This window comes from Oryctolagus cuniculus, chromosome 11, assembly GCF_964237555.1.
Source record: "Oryctolagus cuniculus chromosome 11, mOryCun1.1, whole genome shotgun sequence".
NCBI classification, from domain to species: domain Eukaryota; kingdom Metazoa; phylum Chordata; class Mammalia; order Lagomorpha; family Leporidae; genus Oryctolagus; species Oryctolagus cuniculus.
The window spans coordinates 41,041,499-41,068,820 of NC_091442.1; the positions used below are offsets into that span (position 1 = coordinate 41,041,499).

The 27,322-nt window shown below is 38.4% G+C and overlaps 1 protein-coding gene across 6 annotated transcripts in view; it reads left to right on the top strand.

Moving 5' to 3' along the window:
• Positions 1-27,322, top strand: part of MACROD2 (mono-ADP ribosylhydrolase 2) — a 2,173,823-nt gene that overhangs the window by 2,094,324 nt on the left and 52,177 nt on the right. For all 6 annotated transcript variants that reach the window (XM_051846213.2, XM_051846214.2, XM_008256366.4 and 3 more), the window contains 2 exons: positions 8,399-8,473; positions 8,736-8,825. In XM_051846213.2, coding sequence (XP_051702173.1) covers positions 8,399-8,473; positions 8,736-8,825 — 165 coding nt within the window. The remainder of the gene's footprint in view (positions 1-8,398; positions 8,474-8,735; positions 8,826-27,322) is intronic.

Here is a 27,322-nt window from a genome sequence, read left to right on the forward strand (position 1 = left end):
ACAGCTCTGGCCTTTGCAGCCATCTGGGGAGTGAACCATTGGATGGAAGACCTCTCTCTCTGCCTACCTCTGCCTCTGTAACTTTGCCTTTCAAATAAACAAATAAATCTTAAAAAAAAAAAAAAAGAATGAGCCCTAACATAAGCTATTAATTGTGGGAAATAATAGCATGACAATGAGGGTTCATCGTAGAACTCTGATGAGGGGAAACTTGATAATGCGGGAGACAGTGCTTCTGTGGAGTGAGAGGCCATATGGATGCCTCTGTGCTTTTCAATTTTTCTGTGAGCCCAAAGTGTATTAAAACATGAAATCTAATTTTAGAGAAGAAAGTTTGCTTTTTAAAGCATGTGTAGAACAGGTGTTATAAAGTACAGACGTACACATGTGCATCTGTACTCTATGTGTGTAGATGTACATCATTGTGTGTCAGAAAGAGGCAAATGACTAAATCTGAATATACAGTGACATAGTAAATAAAAATTATAATCTACTTATAAAGAAAACTGGGGAAAATATTCTCACCTAAGGAACAAAAGAGTTCACTTTTCTTATTAAAGCCCTGAAGAAAAAATTAAACAGCTTAAGAGAAAAATGGACAAAGGATTCAATTATTATAATTCACAAGAGCAGAAATACATTCATTATAAATATGAAAAGACGTCCCATACCTTTATTATTAAAGAAATGTAAATAAAACAAGACTGAAGTACGTATTTTTGAATAGCAGATAAGTTTAGTAGAATTGAAAATGTATAAAATCGGTAGGAGTAGGGTTTCCAAAGACACACACACACACACACACACATAGTTTGAGACTACCGGATATAATCTCCTTACTAGCAATTTTGGCAAAATCTAAAATTAGTCAATGTTCACACTTCGTTCATGCTTCAGGAATTTATTGTGAAGTAGCATTCACCAAGAAGAGGGAGAGATCTAATCACAAAACTGATCATTGCAACATTGTGCTTACCGACAGAAAACAATCAAGACACAGCCAGAAATTTAGAATATTATGCACCTTTCCAAAATAAGATTTCGAAAGAAATTATGGTGGCAATTGATGATGCTGATAAAAATATGAAATGAAAAAGCAGGAATCGAAGTGTAGAAATGTTTCATTTCCAGGATATATTCATTTATTTGCATATCTATGTATGTGTGTCATTCACATAGAGAGAGATGACAACTCACAGTGTTAAAAGTGACCATCCTGGAATTGTAAAAGTATCCATAATTGTCAATACTTTTGTGGATTTTAAGTCTATCTATAAGAAAATTGCATTTCTTTTGTAACTCCAATATAAGAAAAAAATAGCTTATACTAGGCAAGTAAGTTTTCTGGCCTTAAGATAAAACCAAATGTATCTAGTAGATAATCAAATCCATACTAATTTAGATTTAAATTTTACTCTTAATTTGAGATATTTGGGGACATGGAAAAAGTATAATTTTGAAAATCAGCAGCAATCAACTTTCAAATTTAACAAAAATAAACCATTTCCATTATCTCTTTTAGATAAGGACCAAAGAAAGAAAGTCTTGGTTCTTATGAAAATGTGAGCATTTAATAACCTGAAAACAGTAAAACTATATGGTTGTTGCTTTTTTCAACAGTAGTCCATTTACAAAATGAGTTTAGGCTTATCCCCCAGAAATGCGTAATTCCAGGCTGATGTCCCAAGACCAATTTTTATGCAAATTAACTAAAGCTAAAGTGTTGGCTTGAGCCAAACTTAATTACCAGGGGTCCTAGAAACAATCCCGTGATCTCTTTCTAAAGAAAAGTGAATGGATTTTGGATTATCTGTTCTAATGGTACCCTCCCATTAGTAAGGATGATTGAGTTCACTGCAAGAAAAAAAATATATATTTAAACCGTGGAATCCTTTGTGTGCTTTTGTTTCCTCTGTGGGGAGGGATTAAAGCAAAGGACAGAGTGGGGAATTCAACTAGCTGGAATGTAGAGAGGCAAACATAAAGCTTGCCCCCATGGGGCCAAGAAAGCAGGATGGACTGTGTGCTGAGTGCACCCAGCCGAGAAGCGAGAAGCGGATGGGTGGTGAAGTGCAGGGATGGTGGGAGAGCCAGAGTCCTGATGGACACAAGGCAGCCCTGATCGCTGGGCCAGAAGCTCACGCACCCCTTATCTTCATGTGATAGGCCAAATCCTGGCTAGGCTCCGGAATGAGCAAACATGGCATTCTTGAATTCCAAACCTGGGCACTTCATTTCCTTCCCACATTTTTTACTGACTTTATTTCAGAAAATTGGCAGAAAAGAAAATGTGTGTATTTTTAGTGCAAGAAAACATTGCCAAAATGTATAAAGCACACAGGTGATCAGATCAGGAGTAGAAGCAAGAAAACAGGGCAAGGGAGAGAAACACTTCCCGAGAACTTTGGAAAACTCTTCCATCCTCCAGGTGAAATGTGAAGGCTCATAAAACCCTTCGCATTCATCAACAGCCTCAGGTTGCCACCTCAAGCAACACCACCTCATCAGCAGTGCCCTGGGCCCTGTTGAATTACAGTCTTCCCATTCATGAGTGAATTCTTCTGAAAACGTATCAGGTGGAGCACTGGGACTAGGGGACACATAGGAATGCAGACAAAGCTGGATCACAGTTCAGGAGTTAAATGTCCCTGGTGTGCTGATTGGAGGATGCTCGGATCCTCCAGTGTGATATGATCTTTCCCTTGGCTTTTGATTTCCATAAATTTAATTCCATAAATGATGAAATTGAAACCCAAGGAAGTTGTGGTTTCCCTAAAACATCTAATTATCTTTATTCTCATTCCTGGGTTCTTTGCAATAAATATGGCATATGGAGTACTAAGCAGCACACCGTAATCATATTGTTGTTAAAGGATGAAAGAGAAAGTACTTTAAGAATCTCTAATGAGTGTTGGTAAACTTTGGTGAGTATTAGATCATAGGGCCAATCAGTAGACATTTATTGATGTGTCCTTATTTTAACAACTGTCAAGGAGGATATGCATAAATAAAATTCCTCTCTCTGTAATGCATACAATCTAATATGAAAAGCACACAACTATATTGAACTGTGATAAGGAGGATAATAAATTGACCAATGAAAAAAGGAACTCAATTCAGAGAACACTGTACAATAAAGTGATGGCTTTCCTTTGAAAAATGAGGAGAACTGCACTATGTAAGAAAGAATAGGTTATTTCAGCCACTGGGAATATATACATATATTAGTTATATATATGTATTATATATATATTAGTTTATATATATATATAACTAAGTGAATATAAAAAATAAAATAATGCATTTAGAAAATTGTGAATAGGTTGGCATTATAGGGACCACAGGGAATGCTGGATGATTTGGCCAGAAGACAAAAAAAGAGGAGTATTTTTTTAAAACTCACCTAAAAGTTGTATTTCTCAAGTGACTTAGAGTACAAATAGGTTATGGACTCAAAAAGTAATTGCATTTGACTACATGCATATACACACACTCATACACACACACACACCTTTTAGCTAGAAGTTTTTCTTCTATGATATCATTGATGGAATTTATTTTTAATGTTTTCACTGGAATTATTAAATTGTGGAATATACAATTTTTATAAAACAAAAATACTTGTTACTAAAATAAAATCCTATACATTGAAATTTCATCTACCATTCAAAAATACTCAGTGTTACCATCTGAGGTACAATTTTTCAGTATTTGTATTTATCAATATTCCCCAGTAACATAAATATACATTGATTGTAATTTTTTTAAGATTTGTTTATTTATTTGAAAGCCAGAGTTACAGAAAGAGAGATAACAGAGGGGGAGAGAGAGAGGGAAGACTTCCCATCTGCTAGTTCACTCCCCAGATGGTCGCAATGGCCAGGTCTGGGCCATGCCAAACCCAGGAACCAGGAGCTTCATCCCAGTGTCCAAGATGGGTGTCAGGGCTCTAACACCAGGGCCATCTTGCACAGCTTTTCCCAGGCCATTAGCAGAGAGCTGGACTGGAAATAGAGCAGCCAGGGAGGCACCCATATGGGATGTGGGCATTGCAGGTGGTAGCTTTATACATTATACCACATTGCCAGCTTGGAATGTATAATTAAATAAAATGAAATTATATGCTAACTTCTACAGTATTTTTAATTTCATAAAATGTTATTTAATGGTTGCATCATGTAGATCAAATACTGTTGCTTAGACCTCTACCTTCTTATATTAGAAATTCTGTTGCTGTTTTCTCTTCTATATTATCTATCATCATTTTGCATTTCATCATTTCATTTTACTTACTACCTTTGATTTCTTAGTGTATTTTCATTCAAAAGTTTGATATGTGTAATGTTAATTTGTTTATAGTATTTATTCTCTTTATGAGTCCATTGCAGTGGTTATTACCATCATTGTGGTTTTGGCATTGTAGCTTTTTTTCCGCAAATTATCTCAATTTCCTGCTTAATTCATTTTTTATCCAAATATTCTTATATGTCCTTGTAAACTTTCTATATTTTTTTTATTTAATGAATTTGAAAAGTAGAGTTAGAGAGAGAGAGGCAGAAGACAGAGAGATCTCCCGTCCTTTGTTTCATTCCCCAAATAGCTACAATGGCCATGCCTGGTTCAGGTCAAAGCCAGGAGCCAGAAGCTTCATCCAGATCTCCTATGTGGATGCAGGGGCCCAAGCACTTGGGACATCTTTCACTACATTCCCAGGCACATTATCAGGGAGCTGGATCAGAAGTGGAGCAGCCAGGACTTGAACTGGTGCCCATGTGGGATGCCAGCATTGTAGGCAGTTGGCTTAACCCATTATGCCACAATGCCGGCCCCTATATTCCTGTGTTATGAGTATACTTTTAAAATATTTCCTTTAGTATTATTTGCTTGTTTCTATTTTTAAATTTCCTTTTTGGAGTTATCCGGGTAAGATGTTTGCCAAAACATGTTGAAAATATTCCTTCTACTATCATTGTGATTCATAAAAGAATCCTCTCCATCCAGCCATTTTTGTGTCCATCTAGGATTTCTCTAGAGATGATCTCGATACAAACCATGCAGCTATACTTTTATCAGAAATAAGGTCAATGTCATCAACCCCATTCCTTGTGACCATTTCTGTTTCACAGCTCATAAGAAAGAAGTCTCTCCACATTTAATGTCTGTATCCCTATAACTATTATTTATTTCCTTATTTGAAAGTCAAAGTTACACAGAGAAAGAGAGGCAAAGAGAGGTAGAGGTCTTCCATCCATTGGTTCACTCACCAATTGGCTGCAACAGCTGGAGCTGCCACAATCTGAAGCCAGGAGCCAGGAGCTTCTTCCAGGACTCCCACATAGGTGCAGGGGCCCAAGGACTTGGGTCATCTTCTACTGCTTTCCCAGGCCATAGCAGAGAGCTAGATCAGAAGTGGAGCAGCTGGGTCTTGAACAGCCGCCCGTGTGGGATGCTGGCACTGCAGGTGGCGGCTTTACCAGCTATGCCACAGCGACAGCCCCAGTTCTTTATCTTACTTAAGAACTATTCCCAGCACCTGACATAGCCATGATTTAGTGACACTCAGTACATTGTAGAATGAGTGACGGTAGGACAATTGTCATCACTCTGTAAAGTACACAAAAGTGATAAGGATGTGATTTCATTTCTGGGTTCGTACCCAAGTGATATGAGTATATAAGTCCACGGAAAGACATGTACAGGAGGGGCTGGTGCTGTGGCATAATGGGTTAAGCCTCTACCTGTGTTGCCAGCATCTCCCCTTCAGATCCCGCTCTCTGCTATGGGCTGGGAAAATAGAAGTTGGTCCAGGTGCCTGGGCCCCTGCACCCACATGGAAGACCTGTAGGAAGCTCCTGGTCCCTGGCTTTGGATAAGCTCAGCTCCAGCAGTTGCAGCCACTGGAGGAGTGAACCTGTGGATAGAAGCCCTTTCTCTCTGTCTCTCCCTCTCTTTGTCTGTAATTCTACCTCTCAAATAAATAAACAAAAAAATCTTTAAAAAAAAGACAAAAAGATATGTACAAGAATGTTTTTATCACTATTACTCATAATAGCCCCAAACTGAAGTCTGTTCAATGCTCATATGGCACACTGTATTCAGACAGTGACAAAGTATCCATGAAAAAGGTTGAACAAGCAATGTATTCAGCAACTGGGATTAATCTCATAGACGGGATAGAGTAAGATATAAAAGAGCATATACTGTATGCTCCATATATATGAATGTCAAAGTCACACATGTTGGGGATACTGACAAGAGAAAGACTGGCGCTAGAGCTGTTTTGATCTGGGTATTGATCACACAGGAAGACGTGTGTGCATATGCAAACAGTCATCAAGCTGTACACTTATGATTCACACATTGTACTATATGCAAGGTAGACTTTCATGTAAATAGTTAAAGGGCAAGATAATAATATTCCCCAGCAAAAGAGAAAGGAAAAAGGGATTTGTAGCATACCTAGTTATAAATTTTGAAAGCAGAATGGGGATCATAATACTTATTTTTCAAGGGTAATGGGATGATTAGAGATAATGTATATGAAGTGTCTAGGCAAAGTCTGGCATTTTTTATGGGATCAATAATTTGCAGATACATTTATATCCTCTAGGCCAATGCTGCTCAAGCTTTTATGTATATTCAAATCAGATGGAGATCTGGTTAAAATTCAGGCTCTGATTCTACAGGTCTGGAATGAGGCCTGGAATTCCACATTTTTAAAAGCTCCCAAGTCAGTCCAACTTTACCTGTCTACGGGCCATACTTTGAGTAGCAATGGCAAAGAATTGAATAAATGGGAATTACAAGCAGGGGAAAGCTCTTCATCAAATCCATGTTTGAAAAGAGGTTTCTGCTAGCAATTCACAGACTCTACTACAAGAGACAAAAACAAAGACCCAAGAGACAGATGATGCTTCCCTGAATGAGGAAAGGGGGCGGGAGAATGGAACGTGAGAAAAGAAACACCGTTTGCAAACTCATCACGACTTGGCATTTTGTTGTAAGACTAAAAAAAATTGTCACAGACAGCTTGAGGATTCCACCTTCAATGATCAGATAAATAAATATGCTGTAGTTTTAATTATTTTACCAGATTCTTTGATTAAGATTGAGCTCAGGAGAAATGAATGGTATAAAATATTTCTTTTTCCCCATCTGGATCAAGTAGAAGTAGGGCCGTGAGTGGTTTAAGAACAGTTATGCCAAAGGGAAAGCTTGAAGATGAGGGAATGTGAGTCAATATGGCTGCAGTGACAGACAATCTCCAAAGTCTCACTGACTTTCAATAACAAAGGTTTGCTTAGTCTCTGCTCGGCTCTGCTCCATTCTGCTCCACCTGTTTTTATTCCAGGATCTAGGCTGAAGTAGCATTCTCTATCACGAACAAAGGATTGAAGGAAGCATGCAATGGGTCTTAAAGGTTCTGCTCAAATGCAATGAGCATAATGTCTGTCCCAGTGCCATTCTCTAAAGCAAGTCACATGGACAAGCCTACTGTCCATGGGGAGAGAACCTATACTTGTCCCACAGGGACCAGCTAGAGAAAATATATAGCCCTCTTGCAGGAAGAAGTAGGGACAGTTTGGAGTAACAATACTATCTCCTGCACACATGCACCCGGGCAAAGAGCCCAATCCTCTGCATCCCCTTCGTGATTATAACTAGCCCTAGCTCTCGAGTTTTTCTTTGAACAGTTAAATATCCTAAGCACAACGTCTTTCATTAGCATAAGGCAAAATGGGCCGATTTCAATTTCCTTTATTAATGAGCACTTAAATGTTCAAAACTCTACAGGGGAGGATGGGGGAGAAGCCAGGGGTTGTGGGAGAAAAGCCATTACTAGATAATCAGCCTCAGAGTAATCAAGAGTTGGCTGAATTCTCTCCTGACCTTGACTATATCTAATAGGTGTCTTAAGAGAAGAGTTGAGCTATAATGCCGTGCAATCCCTGTATACTCATGTTAGTCAAGATTTTTATGCTGTATAATGGAAGAGTGCTTTAATTTTTTTTTTTGAATCCTCAATGTGGGAAATAAATATATAGTAAAAGGAAATTAAATGTAGTTATCCCATACAGCCCCGAAATTATTTTACATTTTCAAAACTTCCAGGGTGTGTCCACTCATATCCAGTACATTGATAATCTAAATACCAATTCTACTGATCAGTTCAAAGAAAAGATTCTTTTTCTGAACATTTCTCACAAAATAATTGATATGAATTTGAAGGTTTGAAAACTCATCTATTTGCCCTTCGCTTTGGTTCAGGACCATCTTCTATCTCTCCATGCATGATTGAAGCATGGTTTCTGAAAGTTTCGCTTTTTGTAAAACTCAGAATAGAGCAATAGTCAGGCATATCACATTTCTTCTATTTTTCCATTGCTGTTCTTAACAGGGCAAGAGAATGATTCAACGAAGAATGAAATAAAAATTGAGACAGAATCCCAGAGCTCGTGTATGGAAACAGAAGGTATTGAAACCAGAATATATTGTTATCAGAGAATGAGATGAAACTATAAACCATGACTTCTGAATAAACTGTGTGGCTGGCACACGTGTTTGTGTGTGTGTGTGCGTGTGTGTGCGTGTGTGTGTTAGGTAATGATTACTGGAGGATGACAATAGTGTTCTCCTTTGTCAAAGGGAACTTTGACTATTTGTGCTATAGTCACTGTTTTCTCAACGGTGCCAACTAAAACATCCCACGGTATCCTCTGTATCCTTCTATTTAGAGCTTTCATCAAACCAAGAAGATGCCACAATTGTGGAGCAACCAGAAGTGATTCCACTGACAGATGACCAAGAAGAAAAAGGTGAAAAAGGTAGGAGTGCTTTTAAATTAACCCATCAAAGATGCAGAGATTCTTTGGATCTCTGCTTGGGGTTGAACCACCAAAATCATCCACAAACAGTGGACCCTCATTGCAAAAGTAAAGTAAAATCTAGAAGCAGAAAAACAAAGACACTGTAACTTTTCATTTCTAATAGCGTGAAGATGTTTTTCCTGCTTAGGTTCAGTTTAAAGTTCTTAATTTATAGCTCTAGAAAAGAAATAAAATTATAGACTGGAGGGGGTAGAAGTCATAGAAAATCTGAAATGGCTTTGAAACGAGTAAGGTAATATTTTTGTATTGATTTCATTTTGTCTTCCTTCATGTGGTAGTGATTAAATAACCAATTTATATAAAATATGCACATTATATGAACCTTCTAAATTGGAAACTTTTTCTGCTAATATTAGGATACAATAATATTGAATAGTATTTTAAAAATAAGTGGACTCCATAATGACTTGTGAAGTTAAAGGGAGAATGAACACTTTGTAAATATTAAGCAGCATTTGGGTCAAGAAGCCAATATATTGAAGTGAATAAAGAAACCTTTAAGAAAAAAAATCTTTATAAAATAGCTATTATCAAAGACATTTAGTGTTTATTGAAGAAATTGGCAAATCCAATTTTCCAATATAAAGCAATCTCTTTAAAATAGCTCATGAAATAATTTGTCTGTTACACTATATTATAAATCAGACTGCTCTTAAATGAATAGGTATTTGCAAAGCAGTTTCAGGGTAATGACATGATAGGCCTTGTTTATAGAACACAGTGATCAATTTTCCTGCCAAATTAAATGCAGACATCATCTCAACTGTAAAATCAGGTCAATAGCAACTACAGCTTCCAAATTATGAACTCTTCTCAGCAGGGACATTGACACAATGTAATTGCTAACCTATGCTAGGGATTTTGACTTTCCACGGCTTTTATTGCACAATATTTTTCCTTCTTTATGCATCTAATAATCCCCTCTCAGTTGCAAATCCTAGTTCAGACGCATGATGCCATGTTCCTGGTAAGTCAAGTGAATGGTACACTTAGAATATTTCATGCCTGACAATGATAAAAAGAATTGATACAATGCTTACTCAGATTCAGATACATGGAATTATGGAACTACTTCCTTCAACTGTATTCCTAAAATGAAAAATGCATAATGTCATACCTATTTGCTTAATTTCTCCATAACAGAAATTATTTGCTTTGTGTATTGTGCCTCAAGAAATGCAAATGAGTAAAAAAAAAAAAACCATGAAACAGATGGTGTGTTTTCTTTTTTAACTTCACCCATAAAGGAAAAGCACGTGTTCAGCATGCATTGACATGCTGTCCCACCTCCAGTACCTTCCCTAGAGTTGAACCCATTCCTAATTACTTAGGAGTTAAATACTCTTCCTCTCTTCCTTATAGGTATGCTAGTCTTCTTCCATAAATGATGGAACAACTTATAGGGAAGTAGCAAGATCAGATTCTGCTATATGCCTATAGCAACTCTGACGATAAATTTATTTTTTTTTTAACTTTTATTTAGTAAATATAAATTTCCAAAGTACAGTTTATGGATTACAATGGCTTCCCCCCCATAACTTCCCTCCCACCCACAAACCTCCCAACTCCTGCTCCCTCTCCCATTCCATTCACATCAAGATTCATTTTCAATTATCTTTATATACAGAAGATCAATTTAGTATATATTAAGTAAAGATTTCAATAGTTTGCACCCACACAGAACATAAAGTGTAAAATACTGTTTGAGTACTAGTTATAAAATTAATTCACATTGAACAACACATTAAGGACAGAGATCCTACATGAGGAATAAGTGCACAGTGACTCCTGTTGTTGACTTAAGAAATTTACACTCTTGTTTATGGCATCAGTAATCTCCCTAGGCTCTAGTCATGAGTTGCCAAGGCTATGGAAGCCTCTTGAGTTCGCCAACTCCGATCTTATTTAGACAAGGTCATAGTCAAAGTGGAAATTCACTCCTCCCTTCAGAAAAAGGTACCTCCTTCTTTGACGGCCCATTCTTTCTACTGGGATCTCATTCACAGAGATCCTTCATTTAGGTTTGGTTTTGGTTTGGTTTGTTTTTTGTTTTGTTTTGTTTTTGCCAGAGTGTCTTGGCTTTCCATGTCTAAAATACTCTCTTGGGCTCTTCAGCCAGATCTGAATGCCTTAAGGGCTGATTCTGAGGCCAGAGTGCTGTTTAGGACATCTGCCATTCTATGAGTCTGCTGTGTATCCCACTTCCTGTGTTGGATTGTTCTCTCCCTTTTTTATTCTATCAGTTAGTATTAGCAGACACTAGTCTTGTTTCACTGTGAAAGGACAATGCCAGTGGGCTTACATTAGCCACATTTTACTTTAAAGTTTGATTATGCTTATCTTGGCCCTGCCTTGAATATTTCCATTGTTGAAATTTGAAATCAGTTTACATGCCTCAGTTTTGTCACCTTGTTCTTTGCATCAACCCACCTTGAAAGCTATTGTGAGTAAGAGAGTGGTGATTCCATCCTTCTGAGCTCCCAGTCTATTGTAAAGTAAATTAGTCACTCTTCTGATGGCTCTTTGTTTTATCAGGAGCAAGACAGACAGGGTAAAATAATTAAAATATAAATCAGGTCTTTTGATGGGTTTGTCCCACCTTATATTGACTGACAGTTTCTTCCCCAAGATTGTGCTTAAAAAGCCCACTACCACCAGCCCTCTGGGTCTTCCTCCCTTAGAACACTCCTCTTTGCTGCTTCAGTAGGAGGTTTCCAACTTGAATAAATCCTACTTTTCTTTAAAAAAAAAAAAAAGAAAAGCTATTCTGTTTCATGTAGGAAAAGTACCCAAAGCAAGAGAGGGTTGTGCAGATTAGTGGGGCTCTGCAGTAGCTCTTCTCCACCGTGTGAAGTTGGGTGACCTTAGGCAAGTTGTGTGGTCTCTCTGCTTCAAATTTCTCATCTGTAAGATGGTGGTAATGGAACCACTTGCCACTTACGGTTTTGGTGAATAACACATATAAAGCATTATAGTAATACTTGCCGCATAGAAAACAGTCCATAAGCATTCAGCAACTATCTTAACTTAATAAATTGATGACAAAGTCAAGAGATTCCACATGTGAGTTCCCCAATATCCAATATGAAATCCACAAAAACTTCACATATCTTGTATTATCCTTCAACAACAAATGGTTCTGCACATTTGAATGGCAACATCATCTCATGCTAACAGTTTTCATATGGCTCTAAACCCTATCTTACTGTGTATAGGGGGGCTTCAAAGAGTTCACAGGAAAATGGAATTGAAATTGGAGATGACCCCCTAAAATTTATACAAAATTGTGGCCCTTTAGAGTTCCCCAGTAGTGCTATCTGGGGTGCCACATATGCTACTGGAATTTGGGGTGGCATATGATTTCACCATATGCTTATTAATAAATCCCCAATATTAATAAGCCCAGGAGGGTTCTTGCCTAATATTTAGAGAAGAATTCTAAATACCGACACAGATAAAGGAGGCAGCATGGTACATTTTAAGCCTTTATTTAGTGAGAAAGATGCATAGGAGAGTGAGAGCTTTATTTAAGAAACAGAGGTAAACTGGGTTCATACCGAGTACCAGGAACCAGCCACATGGAGGAGCATCTAGGCCAGGAATCCTAGGGTGCGTGGCCCTCGGGAGGCACAGGGCTACAGCAAGTCCCCTCCGGCAAGAGGCCTGGGAAGAGAGAAGGGCCAGACACAATGTGTCCCAGGCTTTTAACCCACTTCCAAAGGGGAGTGGTCAATTAACCTGATTGGCTGATGGGCACCCAGGTGTGGCCAGGTAAGGGGTGGGGTCACATAGGGGCGTGGCTAAGGTATCAGGTAGGGCGTGAGGTCACACAGGGGCGTGGTGAAGGCGTGGTCTTCCAGCTCACAAACCCAATCCATTTTAACCTATATGCCTGCCTACTTCATTATTACATCATGCAAAATTTCATGAACTTGTATTTTATTCTATATAACAAGAACAATCAGTGGAAGGTAGGGTAGGAGGCACTTCTCTCCATGCATATATTCCTTTTATTATTGACAAGATCTCAATCTTCTGTTTGAGAAATTATAATAAAACCATAATTTCTGTTTTTAAAAAAAGATACCACTATGCTCTTCATACATCCACAGAACAAAAGTAGAAAAAAAAAAGAATTTCAAAGTTCCAGGATATTTTTACCCTCTACTTTGCTTAATGTGGTTATTAAAGAGTCTTGTTTGGACAAATTTTGAGACTATAGCTCCAGGTTTGGAGTACATTTACAAAATAATGTCCTAACAAAAAGCTACACATATGTAATAGGAATTATATGTAAACAAAGCCAAATGAGTATTCTATTACATTTGTAGAGATATTCTTTGTAACTATAGATATATTATTTGTCCTATATTGTAAGAATCTTTATTTTTATTTGACAGAGTTAGACAGTGAGAGAGAGAGAGACAGAGAGAAAGGTCTTCCTTCCGTTGGTTCACCCCCCAAGTGGCCGCTACGGCCAGCATGCTATGGCCGGCATGCTGCGCCTATCCATAGCCAGGAGCCAGGTACTTACCCTGGACTCCCATGCGGGTGCAGGGCCCAAGCACTTGGGCCATCCTCCGCTGCCCTCCTGGGCCACAGCAGAGAGCTGGATGGAAGAGGAGCAACCAGAACCAGAACCCGGTGCCCATATGGGATGCCGGCGCCTCAGGCGGAGGATTAACCAAGTGAGCCACAGCGCCGGCCCTATTGTAAGAATCTTTTTAAACAGGCAGAAAGTGGTTCCTTTAAAGAAAAAAAAAAAAAGCCAAACCTGGAAAATGTATCACCTTTTTTCTCTCATTTTGTGGCATTTTTTAAGATTAGGAAATGTAGATAATCTTCAGGACACATCTTCTATGGCTCCCAGGTGTATGGGCACAGATGTTGCAACATTAAGTTTTGAAGTTAGCTCTCCCAAAATATGGATTTTGAAAAGGTGCGAAACTATTCAGCAGAAGTTCACGCTGATAAAATTACACAATAACACAATGGCCATGCCAGTGGGAGATCTGGAATACAAAACTTTCAACAGGCATAGAGTGAGGTTTCACATATGGTAGCTTTTCTCCTATAGCCACATTGTCTCTTCCTAAATGAGTCCAGTTTTATGCTTTCCCAGCAGGATCTGCAACACATGTGAAATCCGGTAGAATAACATCATTTAGGTTAATAACTGAACATCAGAGTAATGTAATAAAAAGTTTCCTGTCAAAAGGATCCCATGTTTCAGCATAAGATATATAGCAAGCATTTAAACATGTCCCGTAAGATTTATGTCTGGTTGAATTTAGAAATATTTGATATAAAATATCAGGCAAATCAACATTATGTCTTTATTGCTTCCCAAAACCTCCACTCCTATTTAATTTTTAGTTATATCAGACTTCTCCAGAATTATACAGAATGCATATATGTGGTCCCAGTTAGTTTTCTTACATCAATGAATAATAATAGAATGGGATAGTACCCCTTTAACTGTTTACCTAAAATTGATGAAAGTATTGATGATAGCTCAGGGTATATTTTGCTTTTTCCTGGGAAAAGATGAATGTAGGCAGACCCATAGGCCAAGAGTACAGGGCACATCAGCAACAAGTATAAAATGTCACATCCATGGGTTCATGGTTTGCTGATTGACTGGCGTGTGTGCTAAGTGTCCAGGGGCGTGTGGCTTCCACCTCTGCCTCTGGGATCCCCGGCAGTCCCTAGAAGTTCAAGAGTCCCAGTTTGCAGGGCAGTAGTGAGAGGTATAAACTCAGTTATGCAGCCATAGTGTTCTCCAGTTTGTCACTTTGCTTGTTAGAACAACTCTGAGTGCCACTCTCTGGATGAAACGGGGATGAGGACCCGGAAGCCGGTGGTCATAAGGACACCGAACACTCGAAGATCTTTCCCAGCTTTATTTATTCTATTGACAAAAAATGCCGAGGCATCCTCGACTGAGCAAAAAGATCAGCCAAATTAACTGTATTTTATATTACAACGTACCAATAATTGGACAGCTAATTGTTCCCTGAGGATACTTTAAAGGAAGAAAAAAGCCATTTAGCTCAAATTAGGTTTACACGCAGTCTGCTTAGAACCAGGCTTGATTTCCATCACGATCTTTCTTAGTCCACATGGGAAACATCTTTTCTTGCAGCTCCTCTGGCTCCTGTTTCATCTTAGAACTCATAGTAAGTGAGCCACTTTCTCTTCTGCTCCTACCAGTCAAATCCATTAGGGATTTATCTCGACTACAAAGCATCACTCCACAGCCCTTGGTGTTTTTTCCATTATTTTTGGAATTCTGATATCGCTGACAGAGCCCTTTTACCACTCCTGGAAAAGCAGACCCCATGCCAGCAATGTAGCCATACACAGAATCAATAACATGCAGGCTTTCATATCCAGCTGGTGTTCTTTGCTACAGAGAATCGTAGCTGGGCATATTTTTGATTCATGCAAAATAGTATATCAGCTTGCATCTTGAGAAATAAAGCAACTTCCTGGAACTTTCTATTTTCAGAAAATCTTTGGTACATCATCTTTTCAACTGAGATCAACTTTACTGATACTGTATTTTTCACATTAGCAGCACTATTCGCTTTCTAAGGAAGTTTCACTTTCAAATGGCTTTCTTTTGTTACTGGCCTTCTTTCCTAATCATATTTTCTAATTAGAATTTATCAACCCAATCTTCATTTAAGATATAAATGAAATTCAAACTGCCGGTCCTTAATTGGATCATTTTTAAAGATTGATTAATTTATTTGTTTGAAAGAATTACACAGAGAGGAGAGGCACAGAGAGAAAGAGAGAGGGAGAGAGAGGGGTCGTCTATCTCCTGGCTCACTCCCTAATTGGCCACAAGGGCTGGAAATGCGCTGATCAGAAGCCAGGAGCCAGGAGCTTATTCCAGGTCTCCCACATAGGTGCAGGGGCCCAAGAACTTGGGCCATCTTCTACTGCTTTCCCAGGCCATAACAGAGAGCTGAATCGGAAGTGGAGCAACTAGGACTTGAACTGACGCCCATATGGGATGCTGGCACCGCAGGCAGCAGCTTTACCCACTACGCCACAGCACTGGCCCTTAATTGGATCCTAGAAATACTTTAAAATGCTTCAGGATATTTCTTACACTGAAGGTAAAATGATTACCTTATAAATTGTTTAAGTTTTCTACATATATTTATGAGTGCAATTTACATATGGAACCAGTTCATTCAAATTAGCACTGTATAAGGTAAGATTTTTTTTTAAATTTACCTTTAGAATGTTGATCTTTATCTGTATTTCTCAAACAAAAGTGTAACTGACCAATAATTTTAAAGTTAAAAAAAAGAGTGAAAGTGAAAAGTATATTTGCTGCTACAGTATTATCAGTTTGCATAATATGTATATATGTACATGTACAAATTTGGACTATGCATGTAAAAAGGTCATGTGTAGCTACCCAGTTAGAAAAGCTTTTCAGGCCTCTTAAATTTATCTAAATTCTCTAGCTTACCATTATCATCAAACTTTTAAGAGTTAGAAAAAATTATCCTGAATGGCATTTTACATGTTAGAGGATATCAGGTCCTTTGCAGTATCTCTGAGAATTCTTTGGGTTAAGAACCATTTCTTCTCATCTCAGGTTGAAAGCTTTCGTTTGTGGCAACTTCTCACCTCAACCTCTATCTTTCCTTCTTTGCATAAGGTCTCTCTGGTCCTCAGTGTGCCTCCCACTGCGACCGCTCTCATCCCTCCGTTCCCTGAAGTACCACAAACCCACGTATGTTTGTAGGTTTAGGTAAATGTTAGAACTGCAACTTGTAGTTAATTATTAGTCCATCTTCATCTGGGGAATTTTCAGAAACCATCTCTTATAATAAACAGCCATCATCCAGTCACATCCTGCAATCCTTTTGTCATGATTTCCTCCCATCCCTAACTCCTCAATTTAGTTTAGTATACCATTGTATCAAGCCTAGGTCAGTCTGGGCATGCCCTGAGCCATATAGTTCTATGACCCTGTGGTTTCTTAAAAGCAATTTGCAAAAACAAAAAGACCTCTCCCGTATGTGTCTTTCAGTCCCCAGATGTTGAACTTCTTCTTCCTCTCTGCTGCATTAGAATTCTGCCAGTCTCTGTGGGTGAAATACCTAAATTCTGATCACAACTACTAATAAGATTAGTTTTTACTTGCATCTAAATATATTATTTTACATTTAAATTTTACATATTTTAAATTATTCTCCATTTTAATGTTTTATAAATATTTAAAGATATACTATTCTTAACTGTTTCAAAAAATTAACTTCTTCAAAGGCAAAATTAGTAATTACTAACATTTGATGACTGGTTCATTGCATTCGCTTTCTTCCCCAAGAGATTCTATAATGCCAAATTATTACTTTGGAAAGATAAAATGACTCACACTGTGCTCCTAAATTTGTATATATGAAAGGCATGAAGTTTGTATACTTTAAATAAAAGTTTTCTAGGTTAAAAAAAAATCATGGCTCTCATAAAGATAGAATTAATGCATGTCAAATAGTTTATTTAAATCATTAATGAGGGAATCTGTAAGATGTTAAAAGCAGTTCAAAGGAGAATTTGAACTATGTGTGCATGTGTGTGTAATCCATCTCCATATATAGGGATTAGAGATTGAAGATGTACACATATGTCATAATACGCACATTTAGAAATACTGAATGTGTCAGTACAGGCACACACCATTCAAGAGCACTGAAATTTTCAGAACTGGATATTATACATGACTAAGATGTAGCCCTTATTTCCACAACACAAAATTCAATTTCATTGCTATAAACAAATCTCATCTTCATTACCACAAGTGTTCTACAAGTTAACTTCTATCTCTGCAAATGTTCATATAAAATAATCTACTGCCTAGAAAAGGAATAATACTTTGATTAGTCAGATAACCCCATAGAATATGCTAGGCAACTCCCAGCATTGCATGGACATAATACTCATCCATTGCCTTTGTCTGTTATCAAGCCTTGGACAATTTTTCTTGACAGTGTATTGAAAGTAGAACTGCCATTTTTAGCCTTTTACCCACTTCACTGTACTCATCAGTGTTAACTATTAGACACTTGGTGTTAACAGGAAGTAATAAAATACTGATATAGTATTGGGACACAGCAGTAGCCTCCAATTACATTTGAGGTTGTAATTTATTCAGTATCATTTTGTGCCAAGGACTACTGTTCTACATATACTGTAGATGTACATGTATTAAAATATAGCTGTACTTATTGGATGGCTCAACTGTGTGATACATCATCACTTTATATATTAATATTTTTTTAATCTGGCTAAAGTAAGAGAATAATTTCTTCTCATTTAGGTTTTCTGTCTTATGTTTATTGAAACAAGACATGGAACCTTATATTCAAAAATTTAGTGTAAATCAATGAGTTAATGTATTGCTAACACTTCATCTGGCTTAGGGTCCTACTTCTGAATTACTTTCAGAGTCATCAGTATTATTATTTTTAATATAATATGGTCTTTTCTGTCAATAAAATCTGTAAAGTTAAGAATTTAAGAAAATTCATACAGGATTTAAAACTCAATGGTTTTAAGTCTTTTAAAACTCGTCTATCTTGGAATTATGTAGAACTGCAAAGGTGCTTCAAGAAGTTCATGGAAAGCAGAATTAAAATAAAAGTTTATTTTACATACAAGTTAGGAAGTGTTCCTTCCCTCTTCATTTCTTGGAATGATTTAAGAAGAATTTACATTACTTCTTCCTTGGTCCTGAGGTCTTCTTTCCTGGGAGATTCTTGGTTGCTGATTCAATCTCTGTACTCAGTGTTGGTCTATTGAGATTTTCTATTTCTTCATGTTTCATTCTAGTTAGACTGTATGTTTCTAGAAATGTTCAATTTATTTAATATTTTTCAATTTGTTGATATGTAATTAATATATAAAAATATATAATTTTTATAACCGTCTCTTGTGATCCTTTGCATTTCTCTGGTCATAGTTATGCTCCTCTTTCGTTGATAATTTTATTTGAGTTTATTTGAGTTTAATTTAGTTTATCTTTTCAAAACACCAACTGTTATTTTTCTTGATTTTAAAAATTGTTTTTCTAGTCTCTATCTCATTAGTGATCAGAGATTTCTTCTTTAATCTTCTTCCTTCCTGACGCTCACTTTGAGTTCAGTTTTTTCCTTCTTTTCCTAGTTGGTTGAGATTTAAAGTTAAGTTGTTTATTTCATACTTTTTTTTTGAAAGATATATTTACTTGACAAGTAGAGTTACAGACAGAGAGAGGGAGAGACACAGAGAGAGAGGTCTTCCATCCGCTGATTCACTCCCCAAATGTCTACAATGGGCAGAACTAGGCTAATCCAAACCAGGAGACTGGAGCTTCTTCAGGGTCTCCCACATGGGTGCAGGGGCCCAAGCACTTGAGCCATCTTCCACTGCTTTCCTAGGCCATGTCAGGAAGCTGGATTGGAAGTGGAGCAGCCGGGACTTGAACCGGTGCCTATATTGGATGCCAGCAATGCAGGCTGATGCTTCACCTGTGCTGGCCCCCATACTTTTCTTAATATAGGCTTTGCTGCATACCATAAGTTTTGATTTGCTATGTTTCCTTTTCTGCTTGTTTCAAGATTTTTTTTATTTCTTTTTTTATTTCTTCCTTGACCTATTGTTCATTCAGGAGCATGCTTTTTAATTTCCACCTATTTGTGAATTTTCTGAAAGTTCTCCTATTATTTGTCTCTAATTTCATATTCTTGGGATTAAAATACATACCCTATATGATTTTTTTAAAAGATTTTATTTATTGGGGCCAGCACTGTGGCATAGTGGGTAAAGCCACCACCTGCAGTGCTGGCATCCCATATGGGTGCTGGTTCAAGTCCCAGCTGCTCTACTTCCAATCCAGCTCTCTGCTGAGGCCTGGGAAAACAGTGGAGGATGGCCCAAGTCCTTGGGCCCCTGAACCCGTGTGGGAGACCCAGAGGAGGATCCTGGCTCCTGACTTCAGATTGGTGTAGTTCTAGCTGTTGTGGCCATCTGGGGAGTGAACCAGTGGATGGAAGACTCCCCTCTCCCATCTCTCTGCCTCTCTTTCCTTCTCTGTGTAACTCTGACTTTCAAGTAAATAAATAAATCTTTAAAATAAGATTTTATTTATTTATTTGAGAGGTAGAGTTACAGACAGTGAGAGGGAGAGACAGAGAGAAAGGCTTTCCGTCCATTGGTTCACCCCCCAAATGACTGCAACAGCCAGAGCTGAGCTGATCCGGAGCCAGGAGCCAGGTGCTTCTTCCTGGTCTCCCATGTGGGTGCAGGGGCCCAAGGACTTGGGCCATCTACTGCTTTCCCAGGCCACACCATAGAGCTGGATTGGAAGAGGAGCAGCCAGGACTTGAACCGGTGCCCATTATGGATGCCGGCGCCACAGGTGGAGGATTAACCTACTGCACCACTGTGCCAGCCCCACCTTATATGATTTCAATCTTGAACTCATTTACAGCTATTTTGTGGCCTAACATGATCTATCCTGGAGAATGTTTTATGCACATTGGAGAAGAATATGTATTCTGCCGCTGCTAGATCAGGTGTCCTATAAAAGTCTATTTAGTCCACAGTGTTTTTCAAATCCATTGTTTCCTTTTTGATATTCTTTCTGGACTATCTATCCATTGTTGAGAGTGGACCATTAAGAACCCCACAGCTCTGTTAGTATTTCCATTGCATAGCTAGATGCTCTGATGTTGGGTGAATAAATATTTTCAATTCTTGTGTTTTCCTGATGTTTTGATCCCTTTATCATTATATAACCAAATTCTTTCTTTTGACCATTTTTGACATAACGTCTACTTTAAATATAACCAACTCTGCTCTCCTGGCTTCCCAAGTTGCCAGTGAAAATCATGGTGGCAGAGTATAGTTATCAAAGCAGAAGTGATGGAGTGAAAGCCCAAGACAATCGTGGGGATTAAATGGATTCATTATTGATTTTTGTGTTGTTCACATTAAATTAAAAGCTTTAGTTAATAAGGACTATAAAATACAGCATTTAGTACATTCTTCTGGGCTTGGGTTCAGTATCCCTATGGAATTATATAAAATTCAAATGTCAGAGTCTACAAATAAAATTTATTAGAACATGCAAAACCTGAAGCATTTATTACATGACCTGTTAAGAGAATTTTGCTGAACCTCACTCTGTAACACCTATGTGAATTACCCTGGATCTGAATGTCCTCTTTCTAGTACAAGAACTCCCAAATTATAAAGTCTTTATCAACCATACCCTTGAGACGCGTCCCTGGAAATGGGTTTATTGTCACAATGCCCTACTCCCCTATAGAGACAGTAGTCTGTCTATATCCCTTCCCAAGCCAGTAAGCTGGAAGAAATTGCTCCCTCTGATGCATGAGAGAAATCCCAAAGCAGTGTGTCTCGGGCTCAGTCCATACGTAGAATCAAATAATTTCTATAACCCCTTATTTAGAAGCCTGCTTCCTTACTTTGTGATTTGGCTTTGGTATCTGGTTAATCTAGTTTGCTTGGCTCTTTCTTTGTTAGATTAAAAATTTAAATTTTCTTTAAACCCATTTTTTGCTGCTGTCCATGAAAGGGAGGGTTCACCTATTCCCAGTGAAGTGATGGTAGCTTTCTCCTTATTTGCATTATGACTGTCAATTAAAGTTCCTAATCATAACCCTTTGTACAGAAAGATCATCTAGGTGACAGAACTAACAACCACAGGTGTAACCTATAATGTAAGTGAAACTGTTACGGTGATAATATGAATGTAAAAATGTGGTCATTTATATTGTTTTATTATAAAGAAAAATATTCTCTGGAGTAGCTGCTTAGCCTAGCAGTTAGGATTCATTTGTTCCACAATGGAGTACCCAAGTACAATTCCTGGCTTGGGCTCCTAATTCCAACTTCTTGTTGGGGCAAATACTGAGAGGCAGTGGTGATTGCTCAAGTAGTTGAGCTCCTGCTGTCTTTGTGGGAAAAATCTGGATTGAGTTCCTAGAGCCCAGTTCATGGCCTTGCCCAGTTCTGGCCATTGTGGGCATTTGGGGAATTAATCAACATATGGGCAGTCATTCTCTCTCCCACTTATCTGTTTCTCTGCCTCTCAACTAAATAAGTGAAAATGTTTTTACAAGCAAAAGGAAACTATTGTCAGTAGAGTTTAACCTGAATTTGTATACAATTTGAAAAGGTTAGCCTTAATTCAGATACTGGTTAAAGTAGAAATGCAGTAATTATTTAAATTAAAAGTTTTCTTTTTAATACTTTTAGTAAACAAATAGCCATAAATTATTATGTCCTACCTTTGATAAAATATTTACTGCATTTGCATTTAGACTGAACTTGAGCCATGAGATACAAGAACTAGCAGGCCCTAATGAGTGTACCAAAGATATAGCCATTCTGATTTGGCTTTCAATTGTAAGTGCTACTTTTCTCTCTGCTTTGGAGGGAAACTCATTTTCTTTTCATTACTCTTCATACATCAGGTGCCTTTGTTTCAGCAGAGTATGTAAAGAGCAGGTGGTATAAGGAGTACTTTGAATGTTAATTATTTTTTGCATTTATTTCACTGTGAGGATTTACCTCTCGATCTGTTTTTATAATCAAGATGGAAACAATTAGGGAACTTGCTGCTTGAATGTTTCACCACATTTATTTTATGACATCTGTTGCAATAACTTAAAAAAAAAGAAAAAGATAGGTAAACATCTTAACAATAGCAAAGGGTTTGGGTTGATTGCATGTGATTGCTTTATTTCACTGTGAATCTTCAAAGGAAGTGGTGTCAAGATGAATCAGTCATGCTTCTAACCAATAAATATCATCCCATTGTTAAACTCACACTTTTGACATTAAAAGCACATCAGTTCATTTTCAGGTATATTTTCATAGCTTATTTGCTTTGTTTTAATTGAAACTGAATTTTAAAAAGCAGCAAAGAAATAGTAAGGGGGGAAACAAGACATTTCTTCTTAAAACATATTGAAAGGAGAATGCTGTTTTCAGTTTATTATATTTGTGTTGTTCCTCAATTATTAAATATAATTTACTTTACCTAGTCATGTTTCATACATTGACAAGCACAGTTCACAGTGTAATAACATTCAGGATTGAGATATGTGATTCATAATATATTAAGGTATAGACATACAATTTCAATGTTGAGAGTATTTTTTTCAAAATGGATGTAGTCAGGATTTCACACTGTGTTATATTGCTCTTGTTTTTCCCATTAAAAATGTAGAACATTTTTGTGATCAGAAAATAAAATTTGCATAAAATGTCATACTTAGAAATGATATAGATGCATAATATTATATTGTATATACCATATATATATTTATATATGTGTTTATAAATAAATCCATATATAAATACATATATATGTGTTTCATATTTCTAAATTTTTGGCTCTTACTTCAAGAGGTGATCAATGGGACCTTACAGTTAATTCTGACAATACAAGAAGATATCCAAAAGATATCTTACTATTTCTTCACAAATGATAAGTGTCGCTCCCCCTCTTCATGGAGGAACGACACAAGACCCTGTGCTGTTCTTTTGTCTGCTCGGCCCTTCCCGGGTTTGCTGCTGGTTCTTCCCGGGTTGGCTGCCGTCCCTTCCACCTCCGTGGAAGGGCGGTTCCCCCTGCCACTTTCCCCACTTCCGCGGGGGAGCGGCACACCGCTGGCCGGCTCTCTCGGGGGCTGCTCAGGTGTTCCCCTTAGATGTTCCTGGTGCATGTTGTCTCTCTCCTCCTTTATAGTCCTCTTCCACCAATCCCAAGTCTGCTACCCACACACCGAGTACGCTGCTCTCCTCCAATCAGGAGTAGGATCAGCTCCTGCAGGTCATCACTCAAGTTGGCGAGAGGCAGCTGCGTAGAAGTTGTTACTCCCTTCTCAGCGCCATATTGTGGGAGAGCAGATGCATAGAATAAGTCTTAATTCCAGTAACAGTCTAGTCCAAGTTGCTCCCCACAATAAGGAATAGAAATTTTAGGCCAGGCACCAAATAAAATGTGGGAGTGAAGAGAACATCAAGGTTTGCACTTGTTTTATAATTACCTGAAGTAGACACAGTAATCTCACTCCAAAGCTGTCCATGTCCTTATCCCTGCAACCTGTGGCTCTGTGACATATTTGCAGGTATGATTAAGTTAAGGATCTCAACAAGAGGTTAATCTGGACTACTCAGGTAGCCCCAGTATAATCACAAATATATTTGTAAGAAAAACGCAGAGGCAGGAAAATTATAGAAAGGTATGTGTTAGATGCAAAGAAGAGACAGAGATTGAGATTTGAAGAAACTGTGGTACTGGCTTTGCAGTTGGAGGAAGGAGCCATGAGACAAGGAATACAGGTGTTCTCTAGAAACTGGGATAGGCAAGGAAATGAGTAGATTCCTCCCTGGAGCCATGAGCAGGGAGGCAGCTGAGCTGATGCCTCGATTTTAGCCCCAGACATCTGGCCTCCATCCAGAGCTATAAGAGATAATACATTTGGGCTATGTTAAGCTACTAAGTCTAGGTAACTTACAACAGCAAAAACAAAGAAAGAAAAAGAAAACCTAATACATTATCCTTATTGAAAAATTCATAATGGATACCCAAAATAAAGACAGACTTCAATATCCTTCCATGTCTTACTTGGGAATTACCATAAAATTATCCTGCCTATAATCTATGCTAAATTAGACAGATTTTTTTTTTATTATGACCTATCACTTTGTAATGTCAGTCTCTGTTGGTTGCACAATTGGAAATTAGTTCATGTAAATTTAATTTCTGTGGTCATAGTGAATGCCAGTAGAATACTTATGCATCTCTAGGAGATGAGAAGAAAAGAAATTAAAGGCATTCGGGAAACAAAAGAAGGCAGGAGGGAAGGAGAAACAAGGAAATTATGAAAAGAAAGGAAGGAAAATGGAAGTAAAATAGTTGGCTTCTATTTTCCCATCAGGAAGAAATAGCAAGAATCAAACCAATATTCTCAGCAAGGGAGAAGATATAAATTAACATGCAAGAAACTTCCCAAAATGGGAGTACGGAACCTGACTCTAATAACTAGTCACAAGCATAGTTGCTATTTTATTCTATCACAGTGGCTCTCAAACTTAGATACGCATATGAATTAATTTGGAGGTGGGCATTTGGCCTAACAATTAAGATACCCCCATCTGAGTGCCTGTATTTGAAACCCAGTGTTGACTCCTAACTCCAGTTTATTGCTAATACAGGCCCTGAGAAGCAACTATGATGGCTCAAATAGTTGGGTTCCTGTTATTCTTGTGGGAGACGTGGATTGAGATCTTAGCTCCCTGCTTCAGCTCCAAGCTTTATTCCCTGGCCTGCCAATGGGGCATTTGGAAAGTGATCCTAGGGATAGGATTTCTCTCTCCCTTCCTCCCTCCCTCCCTCCCCAAAAACAAAACAAAACAAAACAAAACAAAACAAAACAAAACAAAACACACCCACAGCCTTTGATTTGTTAAAATACAGATTGGTGTGCACCCTCCCACCCCCAAGAGATTGGGAATCTGCACTTCTAAGAGCTTTTAAGAAGCTCCCAGGGGCCAGCACAGCGGCTCACTAGGCTAATCCTCCGCCTTGCGGTGCCGGCACACCGGGTTGGGGTTCTAGTCCCGGTCGGGGCGCCGGGTTCTGTCCCGGTTGCCATCATCGGGAGCCTCTTTGTGATCAATGGATGCGTGTCCCTCCCCCCATAGCAGGTGGAAGGGAAGGGGAAACGCAGACTGCATGTCCAGGTTAGGGGCGTAGGACTAAGGAGCATCCAGGATATACACATTTTGAGTTGTATATCCTCAAAAAGGAAAGCAATGTTCACTACCAAAGGTCATTTTTCCCTAGTTTCAATGAATAGTAAAGGGGTCGGAGAGAGTTGGATAAAGAAAAAATAACTTCCCTATAATTTTCTTTTTTTAAGGTTTATTTATTTATTTGAAAGTCAGAGTTATACAGGGAGAGGAGAGGCAGAGAGAGAGAGAGAGAGAGAGAGAGAGAGAGAGAGGTCTTCCATCCTATGGTTCACTCCCCAGTTGGCCGCAATGGCTAGAGCTGAGCTGATCTGAAGCTGGGAACCAGGAGCTTCTTCCAGGTCTCCCACGTGGGTGCAGGGGCCCAAAGATCTGGGCCATCTTCTATTCTTTTCCCAGGCCATAGCAGAGAGCTGGATCAGAAGTGGAGCAGCCAGATCTCCAACCGGTGCCCATATGGGATGCTGACACTTCAGGCCAGGGTGTTAACCCGCTGCACCACAACGCCGGCCCCTTCCCCATAATTTTCATAGTTTTTGCCCATCCTCAGACACAGAAGCAAGGAGAAAATGTGATAGAAAATGGCATTCCCTCTGCAAAGGTTGACAAAAGAACAAAAATAGGATTTAGGACATAACTCCTGCTCAACTTGCAGGAGTTACCCTACATAAAGTAAAAATAAACTTGGATTTCGCAACCTCCTATCTGAGTTAAGTCAGTTTGTCTTCCAAAATCTAACATTTTCTCAGCTGAATTTGAGGGGATTAGTTGCTTCTAAAAAGAAAAGAAAAAAGGAGAAGCTGAGCACAACATGCATAATCTGTTTGCCATATTGAATCAACACCTGGGGTATTGATTTGAAAGCTAAACACAGGCTGTTCACCTAGATGGGCGAGTATAACAGAAGCAATGGTCTGACATCAGAGAGAATGGGCTTCACCAAGGCTCCATCTGCGACTGCCTTTGAGGACCAAAGGTAATTAGAAAAAAAATAATACACAGGTTGTTCTGCAACAGTGCCAACATAGGATCATTTCTTTCTCTCCGTGCCATAAAATACCTGCGACTTCTAATTAATCATACTTTTCTAAAGCAAGCTTTAATCCAATTTTCCTTTCCTCCCTCAAAATTCATCTTCTTTTTGGTGACCCGTGGTGTCTTCGCTTATGCACTAAAAACGCTGTTGTTGATGCTCAGAGCTCTAAGCTGATTTGGCCTGCCTTTCCCAGCATTCCAAGCAGTAATGGTCTCATTGACCCAGTAATTAAAGAAATCCTGCACCTTTCCACTCAGGCTAGCTGCCCTCTCTTTCTCCCTCTATTGTACATTTAGTAACACCACCAGCAGATGGTCGGAGATTTTTCACCCTTTCAAAAGCTTTATGTTTTTTCCCATCTCATCAGGCATATCTCAGCCAAGAGTAATTAGCTTAAGGCTTTTGAGTCCTCACGGGAGATCCGTTAAAGACCTGAGCAATTTCAATAAAGAGCTTGAAAAGGGAATCCAGGAAGGCTACGCAGAGCCAAGGGAGAGCCACCATTATTTAGAAGCAAAGACCTGGCTTCCCCTCCTCCCACCCCTCCTTGTTTAGGCTTTTAAAAATCTCAGAATATTCATGAGGCTCCCAGGGCTTTGGG